The 13,796-nt window shown below is 37.7% G+C and overlaps 1 protein-coding gene across 1 annotated transcript in view; it reads right to left on the bottom strand.

Annotated features, from left to right (window-relative positions):
* Positions 1–13,160, bottom strand: part of zdhhc9 (zinc finger DHHC-type palmitoyltransferase 9) — a 30,660-nt gene extending 17,500 nt beyond the window's left edge. The window contains exons 1-2 of the mRNA XM_041990095.1: positions 12,273–13,160; positions 3,988–4,148 (exon numbers count right to left, since the gene is read on the bottom strand). Coding sequence (XP_041846029.1) covers positions 3,988–4,148; positions 12,273–12,436 — 325 coding nt within the window. The 5' untranslated portion in view covers positions 12,437–13,160. The remainder of the gene's footprint in view (positions 1–3,987; positions 4,149–12,272) is intronic.
* Between the last annotated feature and the right edge of the window lie 636 nt (positions 13,161–13,796).

Below are 13,796 nucleotides of genomic sequence, written 5' to 3' on the forward strand. Positions count from 1 at the left end.
TGAAAGGGTATACTTCTATATCCTCCTACTTGGAGACAAACAATGGATTTATAACAAAATCTTATGATATAGCTAATCATTTAAACAATTATTTTTTAAATAAATTGATTCCTTTAGAAACACCTTAAAGTTAACTGAGGAAAATATATCTTTTAAATTAATAAATGAAATGATGAGTAATAATAAATTTTACTTTCAAAAATATCACTTGTGGAACTATTACTGTTAACACACAATGATGAACCTCCTGGAGTGGATGAACTGGACGGACGACTATTAAAACCTATTGCCTCAATTATTGCGCAGAGTGTAACCCACCTCATCAATCAGTGTTTTAATGGAAATAAATTTATTTCAGCTTGGAAAATATCCAAAGTTATACCTCTATCAAAAAATTAAAAAATGAAATTCACAGAAAAAAACTGTCGACCGATTAGTTTACTCCCAATTCTGAGTAAATTAATGGAAAAAATGATGTATGAACAGATTATTACCTATTTTAAAGATTAAAGACTTATTAACAAATTATCAGTAAGCTTATAGAGAAAAATATTCCATGGTGACTGCTTTAACCCAGATGACGGATGACTGGCTTTGGGAAATGGAACATAATAATATCATTGGAGTTGTATTACTTGACTTTTCAGCCGCCTTTGATATAATTGATCATAAGATTTTGTTGGAAAACTGGAGTCCTATGGCTTTGTGGAATCAGCATTACAGTTAATTAGTAGTTATTTGTGTGATAGACAACAACTGGTCTATTATAATGGCCACTACGCAGACTGCAAAACTGTAAAACATGGAGTGCTGCAAGGCAGTTGTCTTGGCCCTCTTCTGTATACAATATTTACGAATGATTTACCATCAGTGTTAAGAAAAGCCAGCATTTCAATGTTTGCTGATGACACAACAGTATACTTTGCAGCAAAGTCAATCCATGACATAAAAACAAGCCTTAAACAAGAACTTGAATATATAGTCAACTGGGTGAACAGTAACAAACTAATTTTGAATGTTTCTAAAACTACAAGCATAGCTATTGGTACAAATCATTCTTTAAGAGATAAACCTTAACTTGATCTCCACATAAAAGATATATCTGTGAAGAAAGTGGAGGAGGTAAAGCTGCTGGGAATTCTAATAGACAATAAACTATCCTGGGATAACCACATTCAAGGAGTGGTCTCTAAAATGGGTAGCAGTTTGTCTGTTATCAAAAGATGCTCAGAATATCTAACTAAGCAAACTAGTTTTGTTTCATCTGGATTATTGTTCTGTGGTTTGGGCAAATACATCATTAAACAATATCAGAAAATTACAGTTGGTACAAAACAAAGCAGCACGTGTTGCTCTGAAATGTGGTTTTATGGCAAATGCTGCTAAAATCGACTCTCCTGGTTATGGGTAAAGGATAGATGGTTATATTCACTGATTAATTTTTTAAATAATATTATTATGACAAAAACACCATCTATGTTTTACCAGAAACTTCCATTTAGCAAAAACACACATAATTACTCGACAAGGCATGCAGTAGGGCTGTGTTTCACCAAAATGTAAAACAAGTTTAAGCCAACGTACAGTGACGTTTAGAGACATGCATGAGTGGAACTCACTACCACAAAATATTACACAACAATGCAATGCTTATTGTTTTAAAAAAGCAACTGAAAATATACTATAAAAATAATTAGATTTAAATAATGTGTGAGTGTATTTTAGTATGATAGTATATAAGATAAGTATGACTAAACTGTAAATTAATGTATAAATTATGACAATGTATGTGAATTAATATTGTATTAGTGGAAAAAGTAAGATGATCAAAATGTTATTTTAATATTTAATTTGTGATCTGTGAAAAATGAACTGTATACTTTTTGTACCGCAAACTGACCCCAGGAAGAATAGCTGATGCAGCATGCTGCTGACGCTAACGGGGATCTCAATAAACATTAACATAAACATCAGATCCTCTCACAGGCTATACAGATACAAAAATAGAACATATGAAAATGCTTTTTACACAAATCATATTGTTTTGTTTACAGCACATAAAGGATAGTGGATGAAGCAATCGACTTGCAAATGGTCAATATACGTGGACATATGTACACCAATGATGCATCATGAGGGCATCAATGGTATAAAACATATACATATATAAACATTATAATACAGCCTGCATGCTGAATTCTTACATGTCAACTTTAAAGGGGCAATAAGCGAAAAATTCATCATTTCTATATTGAAGGAATTAATCGCTAGGTGGAGAATTAGAGGTGTATTTTCATCTGGAGTTCTCAGCCAAAGCGTCAGTTTTTTTGTTTTTACTGAAGTACTGTCAATCTGCATGTGGAATAAGTAACAGTCATAATGAGAGCGGCGCTGACTGCAAGCTAGCTCATCCTCCGAGTCGCCTCAGCCTTGCTTTTACAGTCCTCCTCTGTCATGAGCAGGGACAAATCTCCACCCATGCCTCTTGTCTGTGAGTGGTGATGGATGGTGCAAATAACAAAGAACACAGAAGACTGACACAGGCATGCGGTGGGAGGAAAAGAGGACGGCTTAAAAGAAAAAGGGCTTTCTCTTTTAAGTCTGTTTGCAGACAGTTTGGTGAACATTTTAGGGAAATAAGCAAACATAGATGAAACATAACCAAGCATAACAACATAAAGCATAACAAATATAAATAAATCAAGAGGACTGAAGCTGCTTGCTTGCTGTTTAGCAAGCCATAACACTAAAATATTTATTCCTCCTAAATACTTCCAATTGAACTGTTTCCACCTTATTTCCATCTTACATCTCTGATGTCATTTCATGCAAACAGTTCCCCAGGTGAAGATGATGTAACAGTTCATTCATCTCAGTGACTTAACATGTGAATGTATGTAGATAAAGGAGAGGTGGCTGTGGCATTATCAGCAGTGATAGTGAGGAGTAGTTCAGCACACTTGAAGAACTGTGGAACAGGAAAGGCCACATGCTCTTTAAAAAGACAGAATCTGCACAGCCTCTCATTGAGCATATCACTGCGAGGTGCATGACTGAATGATGACACTTCTGGGTCAGCTTAACTCCTTTCTGTTATTTAGCAGTCATTACTAAAACATTTTAGAAATAGACAAGCATACATCAGATTCACACAGTTATTTTATCTCCTTCTTATTTGTATGTCACCCACACTTTTGGAGGTTTTCTTGATGGTATGCGACGTTTGTCATTTCCTAGAGAATTTCATTTGTCAATTTTTTTTTAAAAAGTGAAAAAATAAATGATTGTTTTTGACTTAGCCTGTATGTACTGATGTATTTTAAATCAAATTTCAACAGAACTGATGCAGAAATTGTGGATGGAGTCGGATCAGGCAGTGGCAGCTGACCGATCAGAGCAGGTTGGGCTTTTTCAGGAGGTGGACAGCCTCTCTAATCCTTGCAGTAAACATGCAGAGGTAAATAGCACCAGAGCAGCAGTTCATGGGAACTTCTTTCTGTAGCCAAACACTATCTTGTGAGTTTGGTCACAGTGAACCAAAGCTTTTAATCTGCAGATCAGACAGCAAATTCATCAAACTGAGCAATAACATTGCTTTCACATTTTTCTGAACTTGTGTGGTTCTCTGCCCTTTTTCTGGTTGGAAGTTGGTAAGATTAAGTAGGAAAAAACCTTCGGTGAAAGGTTTTGCACACAAATCAGGTCTGAGCAACATATGAATCTATATTTGAATAAGTGGTTTGTTTTTCTTTCAGTCAAATCTGGTTAAACCATGCTCATATGGCCCAAATGAAACACGTCATTGGCACCAACTTTGTTGGAGTTAAACTCCTAATAAATCTAAAAGATGTAAATGTGGCTGTATTTCATTAGTTAAATATTATTTATAAATATTAAAAGTCAAATTTTAAGAGGGCTGTAGGAAAGAAACGAGTTCAGGTCTTGACAAAAAATAAGTGATGAAGCCAAACTATTCCTGCAACTCACCAATTTCCATCTCAATGAATGTGGCCTCCTCTGGAAGGGCCCGCGGCAGAACCCCAGGGTCACTGAAGCTGGTCCTCAGCAACATAGCCATGACAAACAGGAAGAGCACGGCAGCAAAAACAGGGATGGCAGGGGACAGATGGATAGCCAGGTACGGGCATCTGTAAAAGAGGATTGGTTGAGATTATCTCAGTGAGGTGATTGGTTGTCACATCTTTTGTGAAATACCAAATATTCTCTAGTACAAGGACCTCCTGCCTGAGTACTGGCTTCTTTTTTTAATTTGTGTCAAAATGATCATGATGTTTTTAACTCCTGAATAGCCTAAGCAAGACATTTGACTTCCCTTGGATCAAGAAAGATGTGATTTTATGACATTCTACCAAGATTTTATCACAGCAAAACTTGATGACTGCAGACAAACATATGAGCCTTCTGAGTGTGAGCCTTTATATAGAGGTCAAGCCATGACAAAACCATACACATTCTGAGCTGGTGTTCAGAGCACGGGGTCATGAACTGTGAGAGCTGTCCTTTCTGTGTAAGCCAGTGCTGTGAATAAACAACTCCATGCCATGCTACACTCCCCTCGCCTTCTGGAGGAGTGGAGAAACATTAGAATAGCTCAGTGTGCCAGGCCTTTGGGCTTAGGGCCAGCAGGGCTCCTCCAAACCGCCTGCTGCTCGGTAACAGATGTGAGCTGCAGTGCAAAGTGCTGCAACAAAGCGGAGCAACAGCAGCAACAAAGCCTTCAGCATGCAGTTATTAATAGTTAAACCATGTGACCTTAACTCCCTGCCATGAGACCAAGATCATATATTCATAATACAACACTAATGTTGCAACACAGGATGGAAAAACAGAACAACAACTTCTTCACTGCATGTCATGCACATAACTACCCACACACAATACTCAGGGTGTATTTTATTCATACATTATTCTCTTTTTAGTCATCTTAATTACATGGGTTCAGGATAAGTAAGCATTTTATCTATTATTCATTTGGTGGGTCATCAAAAGATAAATCTGCAACTACTTTCATAATCTATTATATAATCGACTTTAAAACAAAAACCCACAACATTAGATCCTCTTCTTTGTATTTTGAATAAAAATATTTATTTGTAAGGTTGTCCTAATCCATTTATTAATCAGGCTAAAGATTAAAACCATTGGTTGTGTTTCCAGTTCTTAGCAAAGAAAATCTGAAATGATGAGTCTCAATATTGTAATCCTCAAAAGGTGAGATGCAATTTACAATGATTGTTTCCATTCCCCCTAATGCCTTCTTCGATCAGGCAAAGACAACAAAGACACCTCATTACTGCCCACCATCTATGGCAAAAGCACTCCCCTACATTAGAAAACACGAGTAGGTCCCACAAAAACTTTTCAAAGAACCCAGCCTGAATTTGAAACTGAATTTTAATCCAAAAAGCGAGAAAATTGACTACTTATTAAGGTACTACAGCCTCAATCACACCTGCTCTGCTTTCACTAGGCAGCTGAGAGTTGTGGCTGAATAAAGAAGTGCCAGTAAGCACAACAAGACATAACAAAGTCCATCTTTTCAGTCACACTGTGCAAATCAGCCTGGTGTGTCAGCATACCTGAGCAGTTATGACATACAAGATACACCAGCTGAACTAGTCTGAGGAGTTTTTCCACTGTGTCTTGCACTAATGGAAACTAGGAGCGGAGTTCAGATCAATAGATATTTCCACTGTTAAGTATGTTTGCTCCTGATCTCCGTGCATAGACAAGGAATTAGTCTGAGGGGGACGCAGCTTGTCGATGTGTGTAATTCCTGTAATGATGACTGGTAGCTTTTCAAGTCACACTTTATCATCACTTCCCATCAAACACCCCCGATGGTCACATCCTATCTGGGCATGACCGTTTCCTCTACTGCTGAGGAGCTGGGTGGTGCTGGTGGACTGATTCCTGGGGCTCAACAGCTGATGCAGAAGAACTTGATTTAATCAGGTTGTTTGTCGATGAGGGGGAAATGTTCAGAAATGTTCCCAAGGACAATAAATCCCCCTTTATATTCCCCTTTTTCAATGATTTCTTCCTTAAGATTGGCTTCTTGACCACCATTGTTCCATGGAAAACCATTCCTACAGGCTTCAGTAAAGAGTAAATGGATCAACTGAAGGTCCAGATGCATGTCTCAGGTCCTTTATCAGGTATTTGCTGAACCGTTTCCAATTTCAGAAACACCACGCTTAGATGGTTTTCATCTGCTGTCTATGTTTCTTATTAGGTTATGACTATGTCCAGTATATAACTGGATATGTCATATTTGCAGCAAACACCTTATTGGTGCAACAATAATATTTTAGATTTTTGCAAATAAAGACATGAGAATAGGCTGCTAATTAAAAAATGTTATTCAAAATGGGTGCTTTGCTAAGCTGTCTGTTATGTGTAGATACAACACTGGTCCATCCAGTGTTTCGATACAGGATACACATTGTTGCTTAACAAAGGGAAACCTGCTGGTCATAACAGACCACTTATAAAATAATTATGTCTCATTAAACATGAAAAAGAGATAAGCTACTTACAGCTACTCTCACATGTATGTGTGAAAAGGTTTGGGGCAATAGCTGCTCTTCTGTGAGTCTGCTCTGTTGCTGACTTTGATCCAGAGGACCCCCCCCCCAACTCAGGATGACTCTGAGATAAGAAGCTTCTAAAGTATGGCTAACACTGAATTAAAATCACTTCAAACGTCTTAGTTATGAAACCCTGAACCCAGGATTAATTTGTCACCATGTCAAGAATGGTGACTCATGACACCTCATTTTTGTTGGATATTTAGAGCCCTTCCTTTATTAATATTTAACGGTTGTAAGATGGAGCCATCATGCGTGGATCATACTACAAATTAATTATGCACTTACTGTGCAGGCAGACCAGCAGTGGGCCTCGAGAACAGCCTTCAGTCATGCAAACATCAAGGATGGACTGTGAGCCCCCCCTTCCTCTCTTTTAACAGATACAGAGATGAAACACCTTTAAGAGCTTTGACACATCCCTCCTCAGTAGAAATTGCTGTTTTGTCCACAAATGTTTATCACTCTTCTCTAGATTGTGCTCTTGTTTTTAATAATTATAATATATATATATATATATATATATATATATATATATATATATATATACGTATATATATATATGTGTGTGTATTGTTTTCCAGAAAATGCTTCTCAATAAAAACAGCCATAGCATTTGCATCTAATCTATGATGACATATCTGGAGGTATTAAAAGTGCATTACACTATCTGAATGAAAAAATATAATCTATGCTGCTTCAGAAGAGGTTTTTCTCAAAACCTCATGTCTCAAAAAGTAGTCATAAATTATACATCTCCGTTCTATGATTCAGATTGTGACCTCTGGATCTGAAGCTCTGTAGTTTATAATCTGTTGTCCAGTTTAAATCTGTCTTTCTTGTTATGCAACATTTAAATACCATATGAAAGGGACAAAATATCAGAGCCAGCATCGCTGATCTTTTACCAGGATTAAAGTTATGATCACATCTGTTGCATCATAAAATATCCACAAAATGAAATCAAAACTAATGAGTAATCAGACAGTATGGACAAAAATAGACAAAACATGACTTGTGATTAAACAGCTCGATCAAAGAGGTATAATCTGTATGTATTTTTTCAAGAGTAGCATCTTTTATGAACCAAGCAAATGCAAAGGAATATGAAAAGTCTCTCCCAGTAACAGGATGTGGGCCAAAATATATCACTTCACCCTCCAGCAGAACTCTCCTCCTGGCAGAGAAGCTTCCAGAGAACAAAGCCTGCAGATCACGGTTACTGTAAGTGGAGCATATACTCTGAATAGAGCATAAATCATGTTATTTCTCATTTAGCCTCAGCTGGATGCTGTTTCCTTATTGGCTAACAGGGAGACAGGGTGGGGTCAGATGCTGAGGAGAGGCTCATAGGTCCGTTATAAGATCTCCTCGACTGCAGCTGCTCGCTCTGCAGGCACAGCCCTTCCCTTCTACTTCTTTATAAGACCTTCACACAGATGACCAGAGGATGTTTGTCAGCCAAAGTGAACATTATCACTGTGTGTGTGGAAGTAGATGCAGCACAGATACAAACACCAGACCCATTATATGCACATATGCTTCCCCAGCCTAGTGGCTAAGTCTCCTGTGGTGGACAGATGACACACTGTCCTTGTGTTCCAGTTTCTTGTTCGTTCAACTGAGCTCCATGGGTGACTGTCCGCATGCATGTAAGCATACACACACAAAAAATAAACATACAAACAATCTAGTCAGCGAGTAAAAGCCTCTGCAGATATATACAATTCAAAGCCCTCTGTACACCACAGATAACATGTTTCATAGCATATAATACCCAGTTTAATAGGAGGATAAAAGGATAAGTACATCCTGGAAAGCTGAAAAACCAACAGAACAACAGTGAGGCTGGGCCCACCTCTTCAGTGACTAATCTGTTTACATGTTCCTAATTACTGTTTCCATTTATGTATTCTGATCCTTTCCTCAATTTAGTTCAATTTAAACCAAGAAGTAATTACCCAGCACGCTCTGGAGAAAACCGTGAGATGTGTGCTCGGCTGGGGCTGGGTTTAAGCCAGAGAAAGCAGGACACTGCCCTCCATGTTGCCCCATCGGTGCCACAGTACAGCACACAGCTCAACCCCAAGCCCACTTCACAGGGATACATCTGATTTTCAGTGTGTGAGAAAATTCTGTTTTAAATCAGCACCAACAAAATGTGCTCTTGATAAACCATGGCCACTACTGCTCTGTGTCTGGGAACAGCGCGAATATTTTTAAAAATAAGCAGATAACGGCATAGTAATAAATAATAACACAGAGGTGATGCTGTTCCAAAGAAATCAGAGCTTCAGTTACATAAATCTAATATTTTGTTCAATATCGTTTACCTACATTAAAACTAAAAAAGAAGCAGAAGAAGAAGAAGAAGAATTACAGCAGCACAAAAGAAGGTTCAAAGACCATTTTCTCCACCTCACTTCCTCTGGATCCGGGTAACATTGCTGCTTGTAACTTGCAGCAGCTAACATAGCATGGTTTCAAAACTTTCACTGCTAATGTGCTAATGCAAATTCTTGTTCATTGTACTCACTTTATCCAGGTTGAACCGTGACTGGCTTTTGAATTTGTGACTTTCCAGCTCACCTGGTATATAATAACATCTCAGACCGAGGGAAGAGCAGAAATCTCTCCCATCAGAAGAATGTAAAAATACCTACTGACAAACTCTGCAAAGTCAGATATTTTAAATGGAAGGCATTTTTAAAAAGAGAAAAAGCACAAATTTCTGGAGGTCATTTCTATTTATTTCTTGCATTGTGGTGGCACAGCTGACAGGCTGACATAAAGCTATTGACTAAAAATGCCAAATACTTCCACTTTTTAACTATCAGCATTTTACTGCTTCTCTTCGAGGTAAATTGAATATACAACCCCAGTTTTCAAAAGTAAAGATGCTGTGTAAAATGTCTACAAAATGTAAACTCATACATCAAAATGTTACTGATAGTAGAACGCAGAAAATATGTCAACTGTTGAAATGAGACATTTTACTAATTCATGAAAATGATCAGCTCAGCTTAAATTTGTTAGCAATAAAACTTCTTTAAAAAGTTGAGAAGGGGCAACAAAACACTGGAAAATTAAGTGGTATCAATTGCTATTGATTAAGGTTATTTGGCAACATTTCAGTCATAAGATTAGGTACATAAGGAGTACTTTAAAGAGGCAGAGTCTCTCAGAGGTAAAGACTGGCAGAGGTTTAATAATCTGTTTCTACACATTGTTGAGCAATATAAGAATAATGTTCCACATTATATGGTTGCAAAGACTTGAATAGTCATCAATTGTCATCATCTTTCTCAAGGAAGGCCTTACACACTTAAGCAAGACAATGCTTAGCTGAATACTGCATTATGCATGGCTTCATAGTTCAGTGCAGGTGCTGCACCACCCTGCCTGCAGTCCAGATCTTTCACCAGCTAAAAGGATTTAGTACATCTTGGAACACAAGAAAATCCTGGAGTATTAAGCATCCCAGCATCCCATGTCACACAGGAACAGAACAACATTCATCTTCCAAATGTCCACCAACTGGTCTCATCAATTCCCAGACATTTACAGTCTGTTGGTCAAATAACAGGAGATGCAACACAGTTATTAACATGTTCCTGTACCAACTTGTTTGGAGACGTTTTGCTGCTATCAAATTCAAGATGAACTGATGTTGTTCATTAGAATAAAATATGTAAATTTCTACATTTGACACAGTATGTTTTCTATGTTCTAGTGTGAGTACAATTATTGCATCTGAGTTTTCCTATTTTATGCAAAGCACACTTTTTTTTAGGAATTTTGAGTTTTAGACTACTGATTAAACCAAACAACCTAAATTAGCCTCTGGGAATTTAAGATTGGTAATAGAAGAAAAACTATTAAGGCCTAAAAAATAGGAGCATAATTATAAAATTATTAGTTATGAAAAACAACTGCCACTGACATTCAAAACAGCTGAATATATGCTGTCTACAATACCAAAAAAACAGCACTTCATAGTTTTAAGACTTCATATCATGCAGATTTTTTAGCAGATACCTTTTACTCAGAGGCTACAATCAGATCCATGTCTAGTAGCCATGCAATGCCAAATCACACTAACCCCCATGTTGTCTGAGCATAATCTCGACTTCAATATCCCCCACCCACGCAAGGTAATTATGTTCCACTGTAATATGAACATAGCAGGCTGACGACCCTCAAGCCATTATCACAATGATCCTCAGAGCTTTTGATCCGCACTGTAACCAGTATCATCTCTCTCTCACTCCAAGCTCCCAGCCGGACAACAGCTCCTTCTGTCCAGGCTCAAAGGAAAGCAGGAGGCCATTAATGTGCAACACAGATAGATGGGGAGGGCCCAGCACTATGCGAGAGCAACTACTTATCTTATTTGCTCTAAATGGATTCAACCTGATAGCTGCAAAACAAAAAAAAACACCCATGGTCAAGAAAGAAACCTGTGTAATACTGCAGGATTCTGTGCTCATTATTCAAGTCTGGTGCAGAAAAGGAAATACAGAACAAGAGGAAAAAAAAAGGAGTTAGTGAGACACAAAGTGGAAGCAGCACAGATTTATGTGCCTCGTGTTCATTATTGTTAAAAACACTTGTCAGTATAGCCTTAAACTGATAGGACATGAAACATCTGAGCAGGAGGGCATGTTTGTAGAGATAATGAACTTACTGGGATCTGTCAGTCAGAACTGCTAAGACAGCAAAAAATTGAGATTTTCTATCTGAAACCAAGTAAACCTGGACAGCTTGGTTATTAAATATTAAACTACTCTGTATGTGGTCAGTTCTAAACCTTTTTTCTGCCAGAGAGTGAATATTAACACCCCAAAAACATGGATCCAGAAATGTTAAAGAGAAATTATTCCTTGTAACAAAGGAAGGTCATGCAGAAGGTTACAGATGAGCTACAGTGAAACCAAACAAAGTACACTGGCTGTAGGTGTCAATACACATTTATCAATGCTGCATCAGGTAGATAAAGTACAAACAACTGAAGTGACTGACATGAGATAAAAAGCTGGATTTCCATCATTATTTTTAATGATTTGTCATTTCGGTAAGTTTTCTTGCAAAAATGCTAAATATTTGTTGGATTGTGTATGTATATGAGGACCTCGTCTTTTCTTGATGGAATATTCAGCAGATTTAGGTTATTTGGAATATTTGAGTTGTAGATGTTCAGTTAAATAAATGGAGCAAATTCTACACCTTACACATAAAGACTGGGAAAGTTTTTCAGACCCCATTCAGCTGTTTCTAGCAGCTGCCCGACATTTCAATCAAGAATATCCAGATGGATCAGTAATGAGCTGTGGTCTCGCCCATGGAACAGTTGCTACTTACTACTTTGTGTATAATTATTCCCAGTACCCAAAGTAATGTCCTCAAATGGTTTGCAAGAAATTGTGTTAGGACTCATTGTAAAAAATTCATCAATTATAAAATAAAAAAATATGTCTGCAGATATAGTTTCTATTGACTAATCGATGAGTTGCTGCGAGGCTAAACCTTGTAAAAGCTGGATATGGTTGCACAATGAACACTATAAAAACATGCAGGCTTTGACGAGTAGGAAGAGATCTACATCGCCTAATGAGAACTATCTGAGGCAGGTGATTATGGTCTATGGCTCAAATGACTTACTCGAAGGCGAAGAAGAGAGAGCATGTCCCGATGATGAGGAACAGGGTCAGGTAGAAGACCCCTTTCTGCCGGGCCATCATCACCCGTCCATCGCAGCAGAAAGTGTTCTTACCCGGGAGCTTCTCCCATTTTCGCACCTTTCGCGTTATCATCACCGCAGACATTGTGCCCTCTTCCCAGATCTGCGCTTTTTTTTTTTTTTGGTTTAATGTAAACTGTCACAATATAAAACGCCTCGAACAATAATGTTAAGTCAAAACACAGACAGAGGTAACAACGACGTGCGCACAAAGAGACTCACTAAGAAGCATTTTCTATCGGTTAAAGTGTCGCAGTAACATCATTAATGTTTTTTTTTAATCCATTATTTCCCGTGTTTACTGCAGCGTGTCATTCCCACAGTGAGGCTCCACTTCTGCTCCAACAGTCTTAATCCCTCCACGGTCCGGTCATCAGGAATCCATCCAGACCACTGCGACAGATGTTTCCTACCCAGAAGCAAGAAAATCCAGCCGTGGCTGTTGCATCGCCAGAGTGGACCTTGACCGCCTGACATTCATTTCATTTCGATAAATCATAAATGAAGCGGCTGCTGCGCGTTCACAGAAACATGAATTTGGCCTGCTTTAAGAAGAAAAATAAAACATTTTAATAATAATGAAATAGAAATGATCGCCTGTGTGGACGGGAGTGTGTTGCGCTGTAAAATGTGCTATTTTCCCCGCAGGATGCCAGTGCACGGTTTCAATCAATGGCAGCAGGAAACACGCCTAGATTGAAACGTCTGATCTTAAAGGGGCAGAACAGGTGATACCAGGGAACAAAGGACACAGATTCATAAACCGAGCAGCGGCCCATACCAGGAGACCATGTGGTTTCAACTGATGTCAACCAGAGCAAGATATTTAAAATTAGTGGCAAACATTGTGGAGGTCTTGTTTTTCCTTTAAAGGATTTATTCTGTATCCTACTTCCTCTTCTGTAATATGAAACTCTGCTTCATTTTTGTGATTTTTTTTATTTCTTTGTCTTCATGCAAGTGAAATTTTAATGTCTGAATAAAAATAAAACAATAAATAAATCAAAAAAATAAAACAATAAATGTATAAAATGCCCAATTATGGCAACAGGAAAATATACCAGTTATAACACATGTTTTCTTTGTGCAAACCAATACTGTAAATATAAGGGGTGATTCTGACCCTAAAACATTGTGATGTGTGTTGATGCCACATGTGTGGCATTGTTTTTAGGTTTGTCAAATGTCTTTGATTTGATTCTGCTATCATAATTTTTTATTAGATTAAAAGCTGTGGTGTTTGATGGTGATGGAGTAAAATAAAATGTTTTGAATATTTCTAAGGTAGCCCCACAAGGTTCTGTATTAGCCCCATTTCATATCTGTTGCTACCTATCTTCATATAACACTGAAAACGTGTCATGTTATAATTCCTCTATATCTGTGTAGAAAATAAGTTTTCTCTCAGAGAGCATATCGAACACCTGATAAAGAAACCAATAATT

This window comes from Melanotaenia boesemani, chromosome 7 (assembly GCF_017639745.1).
Source record: "Melanotaenia boesemani isolate fMelBoe1 chromosome 7, fMelBoe1.pri, whole genome shotgun sequence".
Lineage (NCBI taxonomy): Eukaryota > Metazoa > Chordata > Actinopteri > Atheriniformes > Melanotaeniidae > Melanotaenia > Melanotaenia boesemani.